General features: G+C 65.8%; 3 protein-coding genes across 3 annotated transcripts in view; 2 read left to right on the top strand and 1 right to left on the bottom strand.

The window, feature by feature from the left end:
• Positions 1–11731, top strand: part of Zc3h3 (zinc finger CCCH-type containing 3) — a 79820-nt gene extending 68089 nt beyond the window's left edge. Inside the window, 3 exon segments of the mRNA XM_048358759.1 lie at positions 8288–8472; positions 9467–9792; positions 11293–11731. Coding sequence (XP_048214716.1) covers positions 8288–8472; positions 9467–9792; positions 11293–11324 — 543 coding nt within the window. The 3' untranslated portion in view covers positions 11325–11731.
• Positions 11732–16892: 5161 nt separating this feature from the next.
• On the bottom strand, positions 16893–17675 carry LOC125361019 (proline-rich protein HaeIII subfamily 1-like). The gene has a single exon (XM_048359219.1). It carries the CDS (start codon positions 17673–17675, stop codon positions 16893–16895), a length of 783 nt encoding a protein of 260 aa, XP_048215176.1.
• Positions 17676–17923: 248 nt separating this feature from the next.
• Positions 17924–19296, top strand: Mafa (MAF bZIP transcription factor A). The gene is given in 5 exon segments (XM_048358919.1): positions 17924–18283; positions 18285–18473; positions 18475–18642; positions 18644–19167; positions 19169–19296. Coding segments are annotated over 5 exon segments (1101 nt in total). The 5' UTR covers positions 17924–18139; the 3' UTR covers positions 19245–19296.
• Positions 19297–22786: the final 3490 nt, after the last annotated feature.

Genomic DNA, 22786 nt, shown 5'->3' on the forward strand with positions numbered 1-22786 from the left:
AAGCGCTGAGCCGGCCAGATCCGCACCAGGGAGGCAGCAGCCTGGGCCTGCGAGGGTTAATTTTATTCTCTAAATAATATAAAAAGTGCTGAGTCGTCACCTCGCGCCTGAAGTAGAAGTCCTCAAATGGGCCCCAGAGAGTTTATAATATTCCACTGAATCAAGTGAAATTGTTAACCTTGCTTCATAAAGCCATGGCTTGTTAAAGAGGCGCATTCCCTTTTCTGTTGAATAATTTAGGTTGGGAGTAAATCTCCACTCCTTCCCTTCCTTACCTCCCCCCCCCCCGGGGGCTCAGAGGTCCACGCGGGGCAGACCTTGCCTGCGCCGCCCAGCCCGCCCTTCCTGGGCCTGAGGCAGGTGGCCCTGCCGGCCGGCTGCTGGACGGGGCCGCGGGGGTGGCCCTGCGTCGGCACTGACACGGGCCTTCCTTCGACCACTGCTCAGTGTGAGCAGATGTGGTGCTGGCCGAGACCTTCTACTCCCTGGCTCCCTGGCCATCCCCACGCCACAGGTGCCCACGGGGTGCACACCCGACGCCCTGTCCCTCCGCGTCCCCTTCCTGTTGCCCAGGCCGCTCCCCCACTCCGCCCGGAGAGCCTCAGCTCAGCTCCTGGGCGGCTCCTCCCCTTCCTGCACCCTTTGAGCCCTCCAACAGCACTTCCGGTTTCCCTGCCTTTCCCGGGATCCTTCCTTCAGCTGACGCCCTTCCCTGTTTGCTGTGGTTGGAGCCCTGTGGGTCTGGAGAGGGACCTGTCCCTCTCCACAGAGGGCACCAGGCCGGCTGCTGCTGGCGTCACTGGCCACGGCCCGCGCCCTGGGTGCCCAAGGTGCCCTGCCACCTGCACAGGCCACGCCAGCGCTGGTCTCAACTCGAGACGGAGGCTCTCCCACGGTGGGGGTGGTGACGAGGCACGGCCGGACTGCCCGCCCTCTCCAGGCTAACACAGACCGCAGGGCCACAGGGCCTGTGGCGCCCAGTGCTGCTTCCTGTAGTCGGCCCAGTCCCCAAAGGCCTGCGGCGTCGCCCTCCCACCTCAGTGCTTCTTCGGTGGGTTTGGACCTTGGTCTTTACACATTAGAAAGCAAGTTATTCTTTTTGTTTTTATTTTTATCATGGGTTGGGGCTGAGGACATAGAGCGTAGTGGTGGAGCACTTGCCTAGCACGTCCAAGCCTATGAGTTTGGACTCAAATACTAAAAAACGAAAAGGTATTTGTGTAACAAAAATTGCAATCTAATCATTGTATTAGCATACATCTGCTGTGATAGCATGACATTTCCATGTGTCCCATCTGACTCCACCCCTCCTCACCCTCCCTCACCGCTCTCCCTTCCTAACGCCATTCTTTCCACGGATTCATCCTCTTTCACCCTGCTGGCCCCGCTCCCTTGGCCGCCCCACCCCAGCACAGCCTTCCCCACGTGCCCTCTGCTGACCAGTAGCTTCCATTGAGGCTCCTTAGGCTGCTGTCATCCACAGTTTTAATGGGTCTCAAAATTATTTACTTCTTTTTTCCTTTCCCTTCCCTTTTCCTCTTAAGTAGTCCTACTTCTTTATCCATATATGTAATTTCATACACATATATATAGCTGTGTATATATGTGTGTGTGTACATGTATACATACCTGTGTACACACGTATCTGTACATAGAAATGTATACATATATGGGTAAATGTAACAAAATATGCCATTATAGTCTTTGTTTGTTTGTTTGTGTGGTAGTCCTGGAGCTTGAACTCAGGGTCTGGATGCTGTCCCTGGACTTCTTTGCTCAAGCCTAGTGTTTCTACTACTTGATCGACAATTCAGAAAGCCAAGGCTTTTTGCTGGTTAAATGGAATTAATAGTCTCACAGACTTTCCTGCCTAGGTTAGCTTGGAACCACAATCCTCAGGTCTCAGCCTCCTGAATAGCTAGTGCTGTGCTGAATAGAGATGACAGAAGGGAGTCCTTGTCTTGTTCCTCATCTCAGAAGAAGCTTTTTTGGCTTTGACATTGAACATATTATCTTTGAGGTTTTCAGATGTAAGGTTTATTGTGTTAAAGATGTTTCCTTTGATTTCCAACCTATATTCCAAATGTTTTTCTATGTCTACTTGGATGATTTTGTAGATTTTTTTTCCCCTTCATTCTATTAAGATAGTCAATTGATGGCGCTGATCACGTTGAATCAGTCAGTCATAATCATATTGATCTTTGGGTGTTAAACCATCCTTGCATTCTAGGAATGGCTCTCACTTGGTCATACATGTAGCCCTCAATATAGTGATATTGTAGAATCTGGTTTATATGTATTTTGTTGAGGACTTTTTCATGAATATTCTGAGACATAGGCCCGTAGTTTTTCTAATAGAGGAAATTTTTTATTTTTTTCTTTAGTTCCCTGTTTTAGTGATTTTTTTTTTTCAAAAACCAGATATTTGTTTCACTGATTATTTTTCTTTTTCTTTTTTGTGCTGGTCCTGGGGCTTGAACCTCAGGGCCTGGGTGCTGACTCTGAACTCTTCCCCTCCGCCACCTCAAATCTAGCGCTGTACCACTTGAGCCACAACCTAAGTGAGCTACAGCTTTTTGGTAGTTTATTAAAAATAAAGAGTCTCACAGACTTTCCTGCCTGTTGTAGCTTTGAACTATAGTCATCAGATGCCTTCTGAATAGCTAAGATTACAGACATGAGCCACTGGCACCTGCTCTATAGCTTTCTTATTGGTTGCCCTAGATATTACATTATATATTCATAATTTTTAAAGTCTACTGATATTAGCATTTTACCAATTTGAATGAGGTATAGGCATTTGCCTTCCGTATGTTCACTTAAACCATCAAACATAATTTAGGAAACTCAATAAGAGACAGTTTATTTGCATGTCTGAAAACAGAACAATGAAACCTGTGGAAGTCATTTTAAGAAGGGTGAGTCTGGCAGGCAGAGTGTGACAGGGTGAGGTTTATAGGGTACATTGTGTAGAAATGCTGCAATGAAACACCTTGTCTACAACTAATATGTGCTAACAGAGAAATAAAAATAGCCAATCCTTTGCAGATGGCTCATGCCTATAATCCTAGCTACTTAGGAAGGTGAGATCTGAGGATGGAGATTAGAAACCACCCTGGGTAGAAAAGTCATGAGAGACTCTTATCTCCACTTACCATCAAAAGTGCTAGGCTGAAGGCTTGACTCAAGTGATAGAGGGCTAGCGATGAGCAAAAACAAGCTGAGCCAGAGTGCAAAGCCCTGAATCCAAGCTCTTGTACCAGTGTGTATGCATGTACACACGCACACACACACACACACACACACATGTATGCATGCACACTGAAAATAGAAATAAAGCTGGGTACCAGTGGCCCACTCCTGTAACCCTAGCTACTCAGGAGATTGGAATCTGAGGATCATGGTTCAAAGGTAGGGCAGGAAAGCTAGCTAGGGTGGGAAAGGTCTGTAAGACTGTCACCTTCAGTTAACCACAACGTGCTGGAAGTGGAGCTGTAGCTGTAGCTCACGTGGTAGAGTGCTAGCCTTGAGCAAAAGAGCTCAAGGACTGCACCTAGGTCCTGAGCTCAAGCCCCAGTACCAGCACAAGAAAATCAATTAAATAAATAACTGAAAAAAACGGAAGGAAAAAAGCAAGTTCAGAGTTCAATGTCTGTTCTTGCTTTTGCTTCCTCTGTATGTCCAATAGCTTTTCTCACCTCCCTTCTGTTCTTTTAATCACTTTTCCCCCTTCCTCTCCTTTCCCTCCCTTTTGGAGATGAAGCTCTCAGTGTGTGGCCCAGGAGGCCCGTCCATCCCTGCCACTCAGTAGCGGCACCTCTGGGCACCCACCACCTCATCTGGCTCTTTCCCTTTTAGAGCAAGGCCACGGGTGACAGATTCTTCTCTATTTTCCCTTCACCCCTGAAAGATGCTTATCTGAAGGCCAGTTTCTGGGTTGGCCTTTTTCTTTTCTTTTCTTTTTGCTCAAGGCTAGCACTCTGCCACTTGAGCCACAGCGCTGCTTCTGGCGTTTTCTATATATGTGGTGCTGAGGAGTCGAACCCAGGGCTTCATGCATACGAGGTGAGCGCTCTACCACTAGGCCATGTTCCCAGCCCCCGGCCTTTTTCTGTTATGCTGATCTGGAGGCCTGGCTCAAGCAGTAGGGTGCCTGTCTGGCAAGTGTGAAGCCCCGAGTTCAAACCCCAGTGTGGTGATGGGACAGGACGGGATGGGGGGGCGGGGGGGCGGAGGCAGCGCAGAGGGTGAAGGAACGCTGCAGGTGGCGCTCACTGGACGCTGTTGAAAATGAACTATATGACTTAGGGTTGGGGACGGGAGGGAGAAAGGGAGAGAGCGAGGGAAGGGGTGACACTGTCCAAAAGGAAATGCACTCGTCACCCAACTTACATAACTGTAAGTCCTCTGTACATCACCTTCATAATAACAATTAAAAAATCACAGAGGGAGAGGAGGGAGAAAGAAAGGTGACATGCTGCTTCCTTCTGTCTCCGTAGCATCTACTAAGAAAGCCAGTGTCATTGAAGTGTTGTCTTCCTCGGTCAGCTTTGAGGGTTATTTCTTTGTGTTTGTGGATTTGGCTGTGTGTGATGTATTCTGGGTGGGTTTTTTGGTTTACTTCCTTGGCATTCTTCAGTTATGTCTCTTTCTTCTGCATCTTAGTTGCATAGACACTAGGTCTGTTGTCGTCCTACAGTGCCTAGAGGCTCTGCTTTATGTTCTAAGTCTGTTGTTCAAATGAGTTGATTTCTGTTCCAGTTCTTTGTCCCTTTACCCCGCTGACCTCACGCACCGAGTGTTTTTTTTTTTTTTTTAATTTCAGTTAGTATATTTTCAGTTCCGAAATTTCCATTTAGTTACTGCATCTTCTTGTTTGGTTGAGTTTCTCTGTCCGAGTCCTGGACTTGAACTCCATATCTGATGCCTTCCACTTGTCGGCCGGCACCCCCCCCCAACCTGTGCCATGCCTCCAGCCCCCAACTTCTTGGTTTGCATTGACACTTTGAGTTGTTTGTTTTGATATTATTTATAACTTGTTTGTGCAATACACTTATAGATTTGGGCATGACCCAAGTGGTAATTTGCTTTTGAGACCCTGCGTTCAATCCCCAGTATCTGTCTAAACAAACAAACACCATATTTATGATCCTGCTTTAAAACCCCCGTCTGGTGACTCCAGCACCCGTCCTCTTGGTGTTGGTTTGTGTTGATTGTCTCTGCATTCCATGTGAGATGATGCATCATTTTGTCTGTATGCATGCATACAGGTATGTATGTATGTATGCATGCATGCATGCATGTCTATATGTATGGTGCCAGTCCTGGGGCTTGAACTCAGGGCCTGGTTGCTGTCCGCGAGCATTTTTCTTTGTTTTTTTGTTCAAGGCTAGGGCTCTACAATGTGAGCCATAGCTCCACTTCTAGCTTTTTTTTTGGGGGGGGGGAGTTATTTGGAAATAAGAGTCTCGTGTACTTTCCTGGCTGGCTTTGAACTGCGATCCTCAGATCTCAGCCTCCTGAAGTAGCTTGGATTACAGGCTTGAGCCACGGGTACCCAGCTCGTTTTGTATTTAAACTGACATTTTGGCTGTGATTAAGGGGAAGTGCTCCCTGCTGCCCGTGCCTGCCCTCACTGGCATTGTAGAGGGTGGTCCTTGGCACTCCGAGGGCATGGGAGACCTTGTCTCCCACTCGGCCTCCCTCGGCACCACGGCTGGGGCTGAAAGTCTTGGCTTCTCCTGTCTCTGGGGAGCGATGGCCCAGCCTGACCCCTGGCCGGGGTCAAGTCCAGGCTGCCTGGGTGCTACCAGGTTTCCTAGGTGTGCGGCTGGAGCTGAGAGGCCCCACGGGGTCTAAGAGCTTCTGTCTGGTCGAGCTTTGCCACGCTGGGCAGTTGGCGGTGGTGGCGCTCATTTCCAAGCCTGGGACCCCTCGCTCGGGTGGCCGGGTGGCCGGTGGCCCGGTGGCACTCATGGCACTGGGGCCCGCAGAGGACAGCGGCCCCGCGTTGCCCTGTCTTCACGGCTCGGGAAGTCCCTTCTGTTTATTTTTATGCCCATCTTGGCTTCCTCTTCCAAAGAGACTGGCCTGTTCCTTGCAGGTTTCCAGGGCTGGGCGTGGACGGCCCCGGGCTCTGCCCTCTTCCTCTGTGTGTAGTCTGGCTCCTGTTCCACCGCTCCACTGCCAGCGTCCTGGCCTCGTCAGAAGCCAGTCAGGGATTCCCCCCCTCACCTCCTCCCGCTGGACCCCCCGGGGCCCCGCCTCACCCCACAGCTGCCCACGCGTGTGCGCGCCTGCACCGGCACGCGGGCACGCCAGGCCTTACTTGACGTTTTTGCTCAAGGCTCGCACTCTACCACGTGGGCCTCAGCTCCACACAGGGCTTTTGGGGTGATTAATTGGAGAGAAGAGTCTCGTGGACCTGCCCGCCTCGTCTGGCTTCAAACCGCAGTCCTCAGATCTCAGCCTCCTGAGTAGCTGGGGTGACAGGCGTGCACCCCTGGTGCCTGGCACGTGTAGTGTCTCCCAAGAACCCACTTTTACTTCCCCGCCCCTCCCTTTTCCGTCGTTGGGCCCCTCGTGGCTCTGTCCCGTCCTTGGAGCTGCTCTTCTTGTCTGAACGGTCATGAAGGCCGTGCGTGACCGGCGCCCGTGCCGGCGGGGGGCCGTCCCCTGCGCTCCGTCCTGCATGCTGCCCCCACGTGGGCCGGGGCGGATCCCAGGAGAGCCTTCCTACTCGCCAGGCCTGGGCGGGCCCCGGGTTCCCGGCTCAGGGAAGCCTGGTGCCGAGGACGAGCTGGGTCTTGGTTGGGGTAGAATTCCCGTCTCCGTGTGTGCCGGGACAGGGTCTTCCGTGTTTCTCTGTCTTCCTATCGCTCCGATGGTTAAGGAAAATCCTTCACATCCCTTCTAGGTTCCTGATTGTTCTCAGAATGGTCCGTTCACGCCAGCACTTTCTGGTAGGCGCCCAGTGAGCCACATGCTTGACTCCCGTGTTTCCATTTTAAGAAACTAAAACAAAGGTCCAGGATGGGGCTCCGCGGCAGCGCGCTGGTCTGGCATGCCAGTGGCCCTGGGTCCCACCCGGCCCCGAGGAGCCGGCAGAAACGTACGTTACTTGACCAGCTTACTGGGCATCTTAGACTTGCAGCGTAGAGCGATTCCGTTTCACAGCTCTGGCGCGGGGTCCCGGCATCGCCGCTCAGCCCATCGCTGCCGCCTTTCCGTGGCCGCCATTGTCCTTGCGGTCGGTGGCTCTGGTGCTGTGTCACCCCGTCATCTGCTCACGCTGCACACCCTTGTCCTGGCACTGGGTGGCGCCACTGTGCCTCAGGCAGGGGGCACCCGTGCCAAGCCGAACTTGGGGTCCTGTGTCACCAGTGGGGCTCACACTCTGCGCAGGGACAGGGATGGGGACGGGGAGGTGCCCGTTCGCCTGTGCCCGCCCCCGGGACTGCCCAGGCTCAGCCCCGTCAAGAAGCAGAGGCCACGGGCATTGGCCCTGAACACGAGGTGCCCCTGGACCCCAGCAGGGCGGGCACATGGCCTGAAAGGGGCCTGGAGGCCATGAGATGACTGAGTGGGATGCTTGGTGGGATCTGTCCCAGGTGGGGTTGCGGGTTCCTGCGCCTAGTTTGATGAGACGGGAAGCCGGGGCCCAGCCCAGCCGAGTTGTTCTTCCACGCAGCGCTCACCTGAGCCAGCTGCAGGACCAGAAGCCTGGCTCCGCGGGACAGCCAGGCAGGACAGGGCTGACAGCCCTCCCAAGACCCGAGTACCAGCCGCGCCCCTGGCCGCCTCCGACGGGGCACCAGGGAGACGCTTGTTGAATCCCCGAGGCCTGACAGGCAGAGCTGGGGCCGGGCCTTGCCCGGGACACCTGCCGTCTGGCACGGGCCTCTCCTCCACCCCCTCAGTGGGTATAATTAGCCTCGTGACAGGTGCCGTGGATCGAGTGCCCAGCCCGGCCCTGACCCAGTGCTGCCCGGCCTCAGCCGACCCGCCGCACCCGCTAGTCCCACCTCTGGGCCTGAACCCCACTCTGCAAGGTCCCCTGAGGCCTCAAGCCCTACTTTACTTCCTCTGAACGCCTGCAACCCCCACTGGGATGGCCAGGCCTGGAACCCGAGGTCGGCCATCCCCGCCCTCTTTGCACGCCCAGGGGCCCAGGCGGAGCTGCTCAGGCCCGGTCGCCCCATCCTCCAGCAAGCCGGGGGGCCCCGTGCCGTCCCCGCGCGGCCCCGGCACGCACCCCGGCCCCCAGCTCTGTGTCTTCTCCCTCCAGTGCAAGAAGAAGCACACGCTGCTGTGCCCAGACTTCGCCCGCAGCGGCGCGTGCCCCCACGGTGCCCAGTGCCAGTTGCTCCACCGCAACCCGAAGCGCCCCAGCCGCCGCGCAGCCGCGCCCCCGACTCCTGCGCACAGCGAGGGCGTCTCCCGGAGCAGGGCCTCCTCCGGCCATGGGTCCAGGTGACGGGGCAGGGCGAGGTGCACGCGTGAGCTGGCCATGGCCGTTCCCATCCCGCCCTGGGGTGGCTGCCGCCCCAGCACTTCGGCTTCCTGTCTAGACAGCGCTCACAGAGGCGAGGGGTGCAGCTCAGTGGAGGAGCACTTGCCTCGCAAGCGCAAGGCCCTGAGTTGGGCCCTCAGCACCACCCCCAAAAAAGAAGGCTGAAATGGCAGTCTTAGAAGAAGCCAGGCACAGGTAGCTCACACCAGTAACCCTAGCTACTCAGGATGCTAAGACCTGACGATGGCAGTTCAAAGCCAGCCCAGGCAGGGGAGTCTGAGATCCTTACCTCAGACTGGGCAGCGGAAGTGACCGTGTGGCTCCAAACAGCAGAATGCTAGCCTTGAGCACACAAGCTCAGGGCCCATAGTCAGGCCCCGCGTTCAAGCGCCAGGACTAGGAAAAAAGAAAAAGAGGAAGAAAGTCAGAGGTGGGAGATGCCCATCCCTGCCTCTTGCATACCTGGGGATGGGTGAGAGAGAACCCCCCGCCCGGGGACCCCCAAGAGCCAAGTCATCACCAGCCCGTGGAGGGAGGCGGGGATTTTCCAAGTCCCTTCCCAAGCCAGAAGGAAGCCCTGGGGGACGGTGAGGGGCCCTGGCCACGCCCGCTCTGTGCAGGGGGAGGCCCGGGAGGACGGGGCGGGGGGGGGGGGTGGCCACACCCACTCTGTGCAGGGGGAGGCCCGGGAGGACGGGGCGGGGGGGGGGTGGCCACACCCACTCTGTGCAGGGGGAGGCCCGGGAGGACGGGACGGGGCGGGGGGGATGGCCACGCCCGCTCTGTGCAGGGGGAGGCCCGGGAGGACGGGGCGGGGGGATGGCCACGCCCGCTCTGTGCAGGGGGAGGCCCGGGAGGACGGGGCGGGGGGATGGCCACGCCCGCTCTGTGCAGGGGGAGGCCCCGGCCCCGCAGCCCTCCTGACCCTCCTCCCCTCTCCCTGCTTTCCTGCAGGAAGTCTTCGGCCACCCAGCGCCCCGCCAGACAGACGCCGAGCTCCCCGGCCTCCAGGGCACTGACTCCAGCCTCTAGGGCCGCGGCCTCGGCCTCGGCCTCCCTGCTGTCATCCAAGGCCACGGCCGCCTCCTCCCCCTCCTCCCCCTCCTCCAGCTCCCCCTCCCTGTCCTTGGACCAGGAGGAGCCAGGGCTCCCGGAGGAGGAGGCCTCTGCCGTGGGCGGCCTCTGCAGGCTGCCCTCCTTTATCTCCCTGCAGTCCTCCCCCAGCCCAGGGGGCCCCTCCAGGGCTCCGACCCCCAGGACCCCCGTCACCAAGGACTCAGGTGAGCGGCCTGGCCCCTCGCGAGCCCCGCCAGCGCCCCACGGGGGTCTCTGTGTGTGTCTCTTAGCGGTACTCGGGCTGGGCCTTGGGACCGCGAGCTCGAGCCCTTCCGCTAGCCACTTTCTACATTGCTGCTTTTCTTTTCTTTTGGTGCCAGTGCTGGGGCTCGAACTCGGGGCCTGGGCCCTGTCCCCTGAGCTCTTTTGCTCAAGTCCGGCTCTCTACCACTGGCGCCACAGCTCCGCGTCAGCTTTTCTGGTGCTGAATTGGAAGTGAGTCGCACAGGCTTTCCTGCCCCGGCTGACATCCAGCTGGGGCGCTCGCCTCTCAGCCTCCTGAGTGGCTGGGGTTGCAGGCGTGAGCACCAGCGTCTCAAGACGAGCTCCCACTTTCCACCAGGGCCGGCGGAGCTGCGAGCCTCCCGTCTGTGCTTCCCGGCCATCGGGTGAAAGCTCAGACCACGATCCTCCGCTTTCCGTCTTCCAGGCCTGGCCCCGAGCCCACCTCCGACCTTGCACGCGGGACCTGCAGGTGTGCACACACATGCACACCTGTCAGGGAGGACAGGGCCAGCCGGGGGCACACGCAGCAGCGCTGCCACGCACCCCACCCCAGCGAGGGCTGATTTAATTAGAAAGCACCCATTTCCGTTAATTTGTTCTGGAAGAGCACCGCACGCTCCTGGAGAGAACAGATGTTCCCTCTCCCCGATGAGCGTTTGGGGCTTGCTAAATGGCTCCACTCAGCCTTGTTTAGGAGAGAAAAGAGGATTTTATGGCTGCAAACGACCCTTTCTGTAAACATTTTACAGCTCTCCGCACGTTTGAGTGACGATAAACCCCACGCAGCTCGGCGGGCTGCAAATTTGCGACCATACGGCTATCATTTTATTGTCATATTTCACGGTCGTAACGTTAATGGAAGATGCTTGCTGCAGGGTTCTCGCCCGCCGCCGTACCCTGGGCGCCTGTGCCGAGGGCCGTCTCTGCGCGCGGCCTCCTCCCGGCCCCCCCCCGCCCCCCGGGGCTCTGGGGAGCACAGCCGCGCCGAGCACCTGAGGCCGCACCTGGGCCTGAGGCCCTGGCGCGGGGGCTGGGCTGGCTGCCCTCGCAGGAACGGGCTCACGCTGGCCCCGGCCGGGCCGAGCAGGGAATGGGTCCTGACCCCACGCCCAGGAGCGGGGGCCTCCGGGGAAATGGAGGCGGCCCTGCGGTGCCTGGAAGGGGGGGATCCCAGCCACGCAGGAGCCCCTAGGACTCGCCCCTCCATCATCCCTGGGGCCCGGCTCGAGGACCCTCCCCCCCCCCCCACAGCCTGCGCCCCGCCAGCCACTTGTGCACACCCAGCGTCCCAGATGGCAGCCGTGCTCCAGGTGTGAGCACAGCGTGGGCTCTCTGCTGGTGTGCCCCCCCCCGACAGGCCCAGGCCGCCCTCCCCGAAGCCGGCAAGGGAGCCCCCACCCCCCGGAGCCCCTGGCGCCTGACCTCTGCCCTCCCCACAGGGAGACCGCTGCACATCAAGCCGCGACTGTGAGCCTCAGGACCAGCGTGCACCTACCTCAGACCTTCACGCCTGGAGAGGATGGGGGCCCGGCCCCCGAGGGGGTCAGTCCGCCACCGGCTGGGCCCCCCCAGGGCGCGGCACTGCCCACTGGCCCTCCCCCTTCCCGGCCCGTGGGTGCCTCGGGCTCTTCTTCCTCCCACAGCCGGGCTCCCAGCGCCCCCCCTCTCTGGGCCTCACACCCAGGACTTGCCCCCTCCCCTGCCCCTTGGGGTGCCAGGCAGGCCTCACCCCAGCCTGTTCTCTGCCGTGACCGTGGCAGCAGCCGTGAGACAGGTGTCCCAGCCTTCCCGCCCTTCCCACCCCTGCCAGGGGAAGAGGCCACCCGCCAGGCCTCGGCGGCGGGCACTCCGTGTTCAGCAATAAAGGTTATCCTGTGTGTGACTGCGCCTTCCTGACCCTCCCCATGCCGGGGGCACGGCCCCCCTCCGCCGCCCCGCTGCCCTGCCCCCGCCAGCGCTGGAGGGGAGGACAGAGGCCCAGCCCCCTCCCCTGAGCGCAAAATGGCGGCCCTGCGTGGAACAGGCCACCGTCTGCACAGGGCAGCAGCGGCGACCCCACCCACGTGCTGTGCCCGCCCCGCCTCGCCTGCGGGACCCATTGACGGGAGCGGGTCCGGCCGTCCCCCTGGGGAGGTGGCCCGTCACTGGCTGGAAAGGACGGGGAGCGGGCCCGCCTCGCAAGAGGGCCCGGGGCCGTGGGCTCAGCCCCCCAAGCTGGAAGCACACAGCGGGGCCAAAGCTTGGGGCGCCACGCGGAGCCCCCAGTGCTGGGCCGGGGGCCTGAGCGGCAGGGCCCCCAGCGGGCTGGCCGGCTCCCTTGCCGGGCACACGCTGCGACCCTGGAGTTCCCTGCCACTTGGCCTGCCCCCTGGCTTGGGGCGTAGCCAGGGTTCCAGGGCCAGGCACTCACGGGGCGCAGAACCTGGGCAGGAATGGGCCGCACGGGCCCCGCGGCGCGGGGCTGAGGCTCAGCCAGCACCCGCCTTGCTCCTGAGAGAGGGTGTCCCGGCCCCCCAGGGCTGGGGCCGTCGCTGGCCTGTGTGAGCCCCTGGAAGGCAGAGGGTGCCCCATGAAGACCCTGACAACTGTGTTCTGAGCCGGCACAGGGCCGGGGGCCTCCCCCGCCCCTCCTCCGCTGCCCCTCCTCCCCCTGCCCCTCCGCAGTGGCCTCCGCCTGGCCTTCCTGCGTGCGGCGCGTGCTTCGTGTGTGCTCGCCACTGCTGCGGGCGGGCTCCTGGCGGGCCGCTGGGCTCCCCTGGGCTCCTGGCGGGCCAGTGGACTCCTCTGGGCTCCTCTGGGCTCCCCTGGGCTCCTGGCGGACAGGTGGACTCCCCTGGGCTCCTGGGGGGGCAGGTGGGCTCCCCTGGGCTCCTGGGGGGGCAGGTGGGCTCCTCTGGGCTTCTGGGGGGCAGGTGGGCTCCTCTGGGCTCCCCTGGGCTCCTGGCGGGCCGCTGGGCTCCCCTGGGCTCCTGGCGGGCCAGTGGACTCCTCTGGGCTCCTCTGGGTTCCCCTGGGCTCCCCTGGGCTCCTGGCGGACAGGTGGACTCCCCTGGGCTCCTGGGGGGGCAGGTGGGCTCCTCTGGGCTCCTGGGGGGCAGGTGGGCTCCCCTGGGCTCCTGGGGGGGGCAGGTGGGCTCCCCTGGGCTCCTGGGGGGGCAGGTGGGCTCCCCTGGGCTCCTGGGGGGGCAGGTGGGCTCCTCTGGGCTCCTGGGGGGCAGGTGGGCTCCTCTGGGCTCCTGGGGGGCAGGTGGGCTCCTCTGGGCTCCCCTGGGCTCCTGGCGGGCAGGTGGGCTCCTCTGGGCTCCCCTGGGCTCCTGGCGGGCAGGTGGGCTCCTCTGGGCTCCCCTGGGCTCCTGGGGGGCAGGTGGGCTCCCCTGGGCTCCTGGGGGGCAGGTGGGCTCCCCTGGGCTCCTGGGGGGCAGGTGGGCTCCCCTGGGCTCCCCTGGGCTCCTGGCGGGCCGGTGGCAGGTGGGCTCCCCTGCTCAGGCCCAGCCACTTCGCTAAGCGCCAGGCAGCCGCTGGGGATCCAGGGGCGCGAGGAGCCGGGTCCCCGCCCGCATGTGGACCCTCACAAGGCAGCTGGCGAGGAGGCCCAGCCAGGACGGCCCTGCTGTCAGGAAGCCAGCTGCTGAGGGGCCCTGTTCACCATCGCCCGGAGCTCCCCCGGGGCCGGGCCTGCCGACGGCACCGTTCCCCCGAGCTGGGTTTGCCCGCCGGCCTCGGTTCCTCCGTCCCTGAGGGCCGGGGTCGGCAGGGCCTTCTCTCGGGCCCGGGAGGCACGGAGACCTCCAGAGGCAGGCGTAGGAAGGCCGCGGGCCCGGTGGCCCAGTGCCGAGACGGGCGCTGCACCTGCGCTGCCACCAAGGCCCCGGTGAGAGGGCCAGCGGGCGGCCAAGCCCCCCCCAGGTCCCTGCCGAGGGACAACACACGCCCGGGTGCTGGCAGCTGAGCGCAGCCCGGGGTCCCCCGAGCCCGGTCGGGGGGGCAGAGGCCTGGAGCGCCCCTCGGCTGTGGCTGCCACCTGCTGCGGACGCCGAGGGCCGGGTAGCGGGATGGGGTGGCGGCCTCCTGTGACCCAGCGGGGCCGGGAGGGGCCCGGCGGCCGCGGTGCCTCCGTGGGCCTGACACGCCGGTGTGGGGCTTGCACGCGGGGCCCGGGCGCTGCTCAGGGCTCGCAGTGCTCTCCCACCCGGAGCGGTTAATTGGAGGGAAGAGTCTCACGGGCCTTTCTAGCTTCAAACCTTGATCCTCAGATAAAAGCCACTGGCACCCAGCTACCACCGCCTTTTGAACGCAGACGAGCCCGGGGTGGTCTGCGCGGGGGCGGGGGGGGGGACAGGTGCTCCCCAATCCCACGCCACAGCCAGCGCTTCTCTGAAAGAAAGTGGCAAATGACCCCGGCACGTGTGCAGTGAGTCCAGAACGCGGCCCGATGATGGGATGGAAGGGCGCCATTTCCCCAGCAGACCACAGCCGGGCGCCAGTGGCTCGCACCGTCACCCTAGCTGCTCGCGAGGCTGAGCCCTGAGTACGGGGTCAACGCCGGTCTCTGACAACAGAGTCCGAGAGACTCTTATCTCCAGGGAGCCACCAAAAAGCCGGAAGTGGCGCTGTGGCTCAAGTGGCAGAGCGCCGGCCTTGAGCAAAGGAAGCTCAGGGACAGCGCCCAGGCCCTGAGTTCAAGGCCCAAGCCCTTCCTGCACAGCACACAATGCAGGCAGATCAGCCTTGCCTGCACCCCCTGGGTGCTGTCGGTGGCTGGGGACACCGAGCTCAGGCCCGCAGCTAGCACTGGGTGTGGGAGGAAGGGCGAGGCAGCTCCACCCCGCGCCACCCCTGAGGGTCCCCCCACCCCTGCCCGCCCGCCCCACGGAGGCAAACCCCACCTCGGGGGCTCACAGCCTCGGCCTCGAGGGACCTTTGCTGCAGAGAGGACCTGTGTCTTGCTGCCCACCGAGACCGTGGCCGGGGGAGGGGAGAGGAGGCCTCTGCCGCGCCCGTGGCCTCTGCTTGCAGGCCTGCTGGGGGGCGTCGGGCTGCCGGGGGCGCCCCCTGTGGCCAGCCGGGACTCAGGAACTCAGCCCTGAATCCCAGGAAGCCACCCTGCCGGCCCCCTGCCCCCCCCCCCGTCCATCACGGCCCCGGCCTGCAGCCGAGCACGAGCCCGGCCAGGCCCCCCCAGCCCCCCACGGTGCGGCACCCACTCGCCGCCGCGTGACTGTCACCCGTGGCCTTCCGCTCCCCACAAACTCGGGAAGGCGGCACTTGCCAAGGACACCAGCACAGCTTCCGGCTCGCGCAGGCCGTGTCCGCCTCCCGGGGGTCATGCCACCAACGACCCGTGGCCGCCCTGCCCGGGCGAGCTCAGTACCTTCCGCGGCCGCCCGGCGGAGGGGCGCTGGCTCGGGGGCAGAGGGGCGCTGGCGGGCGGGCGGAGGGGCGCTGGCGGGCGGGGCGGAGGGGCGCAGGCTCGGGGGCGGAGGGGCGCTGGCGGGCAGGCGGAGGGGCGCTGGCTCGGGGGTGGAGGGGCGCTGGCGGGCGGGCGGAGGGGCGCTGGCTCGTGGGCGGGGAGCCCTGGCTCGCGGAAGGCCGGAGGGGACTGGCCCCCCCTCCCAGGCTGGTAGGCACTGGAGAGCCCAGAGCCTGTGAGCTCACGGAGTTTCTAGAAAGCCGCTGAATCCATTGGCTTTCAGAAACCAAGTTCAGAGCCAAGGGGAAGCAGGTTCACACGCTGCGAGCAGCTTCCCCCAGGGAGCCCCCCAGTCGCAGGGTACCCCCCTCCCAGACTGAGGCAAGCAGCTCTCCTCCCTCTGCCCCCCTGCCCGGCCCGCCCATCCTCGGGCCCACCGTGGGGAGCAGAGTCGGGGGCTGACCTCTGGCCTCGGGCCCCACGCCTTGCCCCTCCCCCACGTTCCCACTGGCTGAGAGCAACCGCAGCTCCTCCTCCAGGCCCCCCCACCCCTCCGTGCCCCCCAGAAACATGCATGGCCAGCAGGGGCCTACAAGACAGGCCTGCACCCCCACCCAGTACTCCGCTTCCACCCGTTTCCCTCCCCGGGTGCCCACGCTACAGGAAGCCGGCCCTTGGGCTCCTGCGGGGTCCTGCGGGGTCCTGCGCCCCAGACCGGGCCGCTAGGGGCAGCCGGGCCGCCCGCGGTCACGGCGGGCGCGGTGCTGAGGTTCGCAGCCCCCTCCGGCGCCGGGCAGAGCAGCGCCCGCTGGGAGATCCGAGGGTCGCGCTTCCTCATCCACAGAGCCCGCAGGCCGGGAGGGCGGCGGGCAGGCCGCTAGCCACGTGCTCCACCACGGGGGGCGGGGGGGGCGGGGGGGGGCAGGGCCTCCGAGCCTCCGAGCCTCCGGCCAGACAGAGCAGAAAGTCCGGCCTTCCAGAGCCTCGGGCAGCCCAGAGTTGTGGGAGGGAGGGCGGCACTGCCGGGCATGGGGCTGGGCAGCTGCCTGGTCCCTCCTTAGGTGTGAGGCTTTTCCTGTCATGGTGTGTGTGTGTGTGTGTGTGTGTGTACCGAGGCTTGAATTCAAGGCCTGGGCATTGCCCCTTAGCCTTTGGTTTTATTTTGTTGTGGGGCTTGAACTCCAGGCCTGGGCGCTGTCCCCCAGCTCCACCACTTGGGTCACAGCAGCACTTCCGGTTAACTGGAGGTAAGAGCCTCGTGGGCTTTCCTGCCTGGGCTGGCGTTGAACCTCGATCCTCAGATCTCAGCCTCCTGAGTAGCTGGGATGACAGGCGTGAGCCCCGAGCACTCAGCTGGCGGTGCTTGTCGGGAGGCAGGGTCTACCTGTTATGGGGGGGGGGGGGGCTGGACTGCAGTCCTCCCAGTGCACGGTGCTTCCCGGGCTGGCAGGTGGGCCTCCCCGCGCCCAGCCACCGCCGCCCCGGGGCCGGAGCAACAGGTGCCTGCCACGCTGCCCAGACATGGCGACTCAGGGCCGCTCGGTCCCAGGCTGACCTCCAGCCACGACCCCTCACCCTGCACCTCTCCAGCAGTCAGGATTACAGGCTGGAGCCAGCCCCACGGGGAGCTCAGGAGGGCGGGAGGAGCCACCGCGGGCACCGGCAGCTGTAACCCCGCGGGGGGAAGCGCGCGGGGTGGGGGGGGGGGGCGCAGGCCCCGCGGCCCCGGGGGGTCAGCGGTGTCTCCCCGGCGCGCTGGACGGGCGGCCGGCCGGCGGGGTGAGCGGAGGGCGGCCGGCCGCCGGGCCCACCCCGCAAGGCCGACCCGGAGGGCGGCAGCGGGCCGGGCCTCTCCGGGGAGCCGGGAGCCCGTGGCCGGCGCCGCGCGCCCCGACCGCACGGTGACCCGCGACGGGCCCTGGGCACGCAGGTCGCGGGCTGCGGCCCCGCGGTGCCCGCCGCAGCCCGAGGTGCCAACAACTTTGTTGACTGAATTCCTGAGCCCGCCCCCGCCGCCGGCTTAAAAATAACCGCGCTCCGGGCCGCGCCGCCACCGGGCGTCCGGGCGCCCGCAGGCCCCTGCGCGCGCCGCCGCGCCAGCCCGGCGGACGGACGCCGCTGCGGGCCCACTGCGCCCCGCGCGGAGCCCAGGAGCGGGGGGCGCGGCGCCGGGCGGGCGGGCGGGCGGGCGGCCGAGCGCCGGGGGAAGCTGTGGCGGCCTCTCCGCCGCCCCCGAGGCCGGTCGGACGGCGGGGGCCGCACGCGGGGCGCGCCGGAGCCGGGGTCCGGTCCGTGCAGTCCCCCGCGGCCGCCACCAGGGGGCCCCGCCAACTTTCTCGCCAGCGGCCCATCCCCGGCCCTTCCACAGCTGTTTCCCGCAGGAGATTGACAGCTTGGGCTCCGGGTTGCCATGGGGATAGGCAAATGAGGGCGGCGGGGCTGGGGCTCCGATTGGCCTGGGGGCGCGCGCCCCTCCCGGAAAGGCGGGCCCTGGCGCCGGGCTCTATAAAGGCGTGCGGCGGCTCCGCGCCGGGCCGCGAGAGGCGGGGGCCGGCCGGCGGCGCGGGCGGGGCTCGGGGCGGGGCGGCCCGAGGCGCGGCTCCGCCCGACCGCGGCCGGGGCGGGGGACTCGGAGCTCCCGGGCTCGGAGGCGGCGGCGCCCGCGGGGCAGCGGGGCCCCGGGTCGCCCGGCCGGCGGCGGTGCCGTGGTGCCGCCTCGCGCTCGGTGGCGAGCGAAACTTTTCCCCGTGGACCCCCGGCGCCCCGCCCGGGCCGCGGCGCGCGGGGAGCCCGGGGCGGGGGGGGGGAGGCCCGCGAGTCCCCCCGCCCCCCCGGCCGCCCGTCGGGGCGCGGCGGCGGGGCTGGGGCCCCGGGCGATGGCCGCGGAGCTGGCGATGGGCGCCGAGCTGCCCGGCAGCCCCCTGGCCATCGAGTACGTGAACGACTTTGACCTGATGAAGTTCGAGGTGAAGAAGGAGCCGCCCGAGGCCGAGCGCTTCTGCCACCGCCTGCCGCCCGGCCTCCCTGTCCTCGACGCCGCTCAGCACGCCCTGCTCCTCCGTGCCCTCCTCGCCCAGCTTCTGCGCGCCCAGCCCGGGCGCCGGCGGCGGCGGCGGCGGCGGCGCGGGGGGCGGCGGCGGCGGCGGCGCGGCTCCGGCCGGGGGCGCCCCGGACCGCCGTCCGGGGGCCCCCGGCGCCGTCGGGGGGGCGCCCCGGGGGGAAGCCGGCGCTGGAGGATCTGTACTGGATGAGCGGGTACCAGCACCCCCTCAACCCCGAGGCGCTCAACCTGACGCCCGAGGACGCGGTGGAGGCGCTCATCGGCAGCGGGCACCACGCCGGGCACCACGGCGCGCACCACCCCGCGGCCGCCGCGGCCCTACGAAGCCTTCCGGGGCCCGGGCTTCCCGGGCGGCGGCGGGGGCGGCGGCGGCGCGGACGACCTGGGCGCCGGGCACCCCCACGGCGCGCACCACCACCACCACCACCACCACCACCACGCGGCCGGCCACCACCACCACCACCCACCACGGGCACGGGCACGGCGGCGCGGGCCCCGGCACGGCGGCGCGGGGGGCGGCGGCGCGGGCCACCACGTGCGCCTGGAGGAGCGCTTCTCCGACGACCAGCTGGTGTCCATGTCGGTGCGCGAGCTGAACCGGCAGCTCCGCGGCTTCAGCAAGGAGGAGGTGATCCGGCTGAAGCAGAAGCGGCGCACGCTCAAGAACCGCGGCTACGCGCAGTCGTGCCGCTTCAAGCGGGTGCAGCAGCGGCACATCCTGGAGAGCGAGAAGTGCCAGCTCCAGAGCCAGGTGGAGCAGCTGAAGCTGGAGCTGGGGCGCCTGGCCGAGGAGCGGGACCGCTACAAGGAGAAATACGAGAAGCTGGCGGGCCGGGGCGGGCCCCGGCTTCCCGCGGGAGGCCTCGCCGCCGCAGCCGGGCCCCGGCGCGCCCAAGGGCTCGGCCGACTTCTTCCTGTGAGCGCCCCGCCCTCCCCGCGCGCCCGGCCCTCCTCCACCCGCGGCGACCGCGGGCCCTGACGTCGGCGGGGGCCCCCGCGGCGGGCCGGCTCTCCGATCGCTTCGAATGATTGTGCTTGGTGACTGGAAGAGAAAACCCGGAGGACGCCGTCTCCCTCCCCACCGGCCGCCCGGGGAGGTCGGCGGGCGCCCGCATGCGTCGCCTGCTCGCCCCCGGGCCGCGATCCCCCCCGCCCCGGCCCGCTTGCCCCCCCCCGCCCGCCCTCCCGCCCAGCCCCGCGTCCTCCGGGTCCCCGGCCGCACCGCTCTGGGGGCCGGGTGGGGTCGCCGGACTCCCGCGCGGCCACTTCTCTATGCACCGCATCCTACTTGTGACTCCCGGGGAAGTAGACCGCGTTTTGCTCTCCAAGAGGAGTGAAAGGGAAACGAAGTAAGTGACACAGTGTTTCTAGAAGAAACTTGAACGCGGAGCTTGGGCCTGCGCCTCCGGCATGGGCGGACGGAGAACATGTTTTGATTGTGTTTCTTTACGTTTGTAGCGTTCTGGACAGCGCGGTCGGTCGGGGAGGGGGGTCCGGGGTGAGGGCGGCCGCCTCTGAACCCCTCGGCCGCGGGCCGGGTTGCACGTCGGGCTTGCGCGGTCGGGAAGGGCGGGCGGGGACCCCTGCGCTGCGGGGACCCGGTGGGCCGCTCCGGGCTCCGGGCGCGGGGACCCCCTGCGCTCGCTGCTCCCCGGCTTCGGGCCGGGACTGGCCAACGCCTTGGAAGTTTTGTTGTGTTGTTGGTTTTCGTTGCACTGTTATCATTTGCCACGAGACTGAAGAAAAGGAAAAAAAAAACATTAAAATAAACCCGTTTCGATCCAAAAGTCAGCGGAGCCGGGCTGGTGCATCTGCGGCTCCCCTGGGAATACAGCCCGCTGGGGCGGTGCCCGCCTGGGGCGAGACCGGGGAGAATCAGGCCGGTGCTAGGCAGGCTGGGCCCCTCGGGAAGCAGCCCCCAGTTCAGGCACCGGAACTCTCCCCGACCTAACGGGGGGACTCGGAAGGAAACCCCGCTCGCAGGACTGGGGTGGCTCCTTGGCCCCCCAGCTTCGTGCCAGCCCTGCCCGGCCCCTTGGCTTTGGGAGAACCCTCAGGGGGCGCTTCCTCTCCTCGTAGGTTGAGCAAAATCCCAGGCGCGGAGTCCTCCTCTCTGCCAGGAAGCGGGAACTGGTTCGGAGCCGAGGGGACTCCTGACCGGGACCTTTGCGCCCCCCGGGGCCCGCGGCTCGGCCGCCTCGCTGGGGGGGGGGGGCGTGGGAGCGGTCTCCGCGTCTCCGCAGGTCGTAGGCATCCCGGGGCGGCCGGCTCCCCGGCTCCCCAAGGCCCAGCCCTGGCTGAGGGCTGCGGGCAGCACTGGCCTTCGGTAGTTGCAAGTCAGAGTCGGAGGGCGGGGGTCGTCTCAGCTCCCACCGTCCCTGCCCCCGCGGGGGGCGGGGGCGTCTCAGCTCCCACCGTCCCTGCCCCGCGGGGGGCGGGGGGCGGGGGCATCTCCGCTTCCCTCGCCCCGCGCGCCTTCCTCCGGCGGAAACCCCCGGGCCCCGGCTAGAGCTGAACGGCGCCGTCTCGAGGAGGAGTGGCCGAGGGGCCTGGACGCCCGGGCTGCCCGGAGCCCAGGGCTCCCGGGCGCACACAGGGCCCCGTCAGCACTCCGGGGGGCCCGGGTTCCCCAACACCTGCGAGCCCTGGACGAGGCCCAGCTTGGGGGCAGCTGGCTTGGATTTTGCTTTCACCTCCTTTTTCCCTGCTCCCCCCCCCCCGTCCCTCCTCTGCCTCCTGGGGCAAGCTGCAGTAGACACAGGTGCGCGCAGCTTAGGGGCGGGGGGCGCGGGAGGGCTCGGAGGTCAATCCTCCCTAGAAATCATTTTGGGGATCCTGAGACCCCGTGGGGTCTCCTGCCTGGGCAGGACGGCCCCCCCCCCGCCCCAGCCGCCCCTGCAGTGATCTGCACACTGCACAAGCAAAGCTGCGCCCCCGCCACACCGGGCCCCCAGAAAGCGCCTCCGTGCCCCCCTGGGATGGGGCGGGGACCCCCAGGCTTGGGACCCCTGTGTCTCCTGCCTGGGTTGTGGTAAAGACCAGCCTAGAGCTGGAAGCCGCCTGCCAGGCGTGGGGCGCCACGGAAGTGAGTGTAAGTGTGCACAGGGCGCGAGCAGGCTGCTGTCGGGTGTTGAGTGGCGGCACCAGGCACCCGTCCACACCCGGGGTGCATTCCCGGCTCTGTGCAGGGGCTGCGGGGTGCAGTGGAGCTGCAGGGTTCAGGCCTGGGACCCTTCCTTACTCCCCCCCCCCACTGAGCCCCAGCCCCCGCAGCCTCTGGCCTGGTACCCGCAGAGTCAACTGGGGAGCCCACAGCCCCCCACATGCCGGACACCCCCCAGGCTCCCCTCCCCACCTCCTGGGGGACCAGCAAAAGAAGTGAGAGGCTGTGAGTCCTCCAGGAGGGAGGGAGAGGCGGGGGGGGGGGCTGGCCGCGGGTGGGGGGGGCTCCCACCGGGCAGCGCAGGGCCCTCTGATGGCCTCCATCGGCTGCCCGGACCCTTCACCGCGGGCTGGCGTCGCCTTCGCTGGGGAAGCCTGGAGCTGGCTTTGGGGCTGCCTGGCCCCGGGGGTGAGGGGGGGCCACCCCGGGGGGGGGCCCACTCCTCCCCTCCTCTCCCCTCCCCACCCCTCCCCTCCACAGTCCACACCACCAGCCTCTCCCCGACCAGCTGCCCAGCGTCCAGGACTCCGCAGACGTGGCCTGCTCGGAGGTGAGCACGCGCGTGCGCACACACGCACACACGCACACCCAGACAGGTGTGAGCGTGGACAGAGGGCCCCCCCTCGCCCAGGGAGTGCCCTGCGGCGGCCCGCCCGAGCCCGAGTGCCCCGTCCCCGGTGCCAGGCCCCAGCCGCCGCCCTGCCGAGCGCCCTCCTGGGCCGCCCAGCCCCACCTGCTCAGCCCCCCACCTCTCCAGGGACAGACGCCACGGCGCAGAGGTGGGTGCCCTCCCTCTTGGAGCCCTCAGAAACGCCCAGGCCCGGCCGGCTGTGCCCGGTTGGGACCTGGCAGAGGCTGAGGCGTCCAGCCCCGGGCAGGGCCCAGTGCAGAGGGCAGGAGTCTGGAGCTGACCCGGGCCCCGTGGGGGGCCTGGGGTGTGGACCGCGCGCAGGGGCCGCTGTGGCCGCCCCGTGGGGACGCTCCTGTCACCCCAGCTACGCGGGAGGCTGTGGTTCGATGCCAGCCGGGGCGGGACGCGGCAGGAACCCGCGCTGCCTCTCGAGGCCCGCGCCCTGCCGCGCGCCCGCAGCTCCGCGCCCCGTTGCCTGGTGGCCCACGGGAGCAGCGTCTCAGCACCTTGCCTGCCCGGACGGCCACGGGTCCCGGCCTTCCGTGAGCGGCCTGGGACGTCGGGTGTGACCCCTCCCCTCCCCCCTCCGCCCGCCCCACCCCACCCCCGGCTTTGGGAGACTCGTATTTCCAGTTAACCACCCACAAGCTGGACAGCGCTGGCAAAAT

This window comes from Perognathus longimembris, chromosome 12, assembly GCF_023159225.1.
Source record: "Perognathus longimembris pacificus isolate PPM17 chromosome 12, ASM2315922v1, whole genome shotgun sequence".
NCBI lineage: Eukaryota > Metazoa > Chordata > Mammalia > Rodentia > Heteromyidae > Perognathus > Perognathus longimembris.

Coding starts and splice junctions, on each gene's coding strand:
- LOC125361019 (XM_048359219.1), bottom strand. CDS start 17,675: ATGGCAACCCGGAGCCCAAGCTGTCAATCTCCTGCGGGAAACAGCTGT.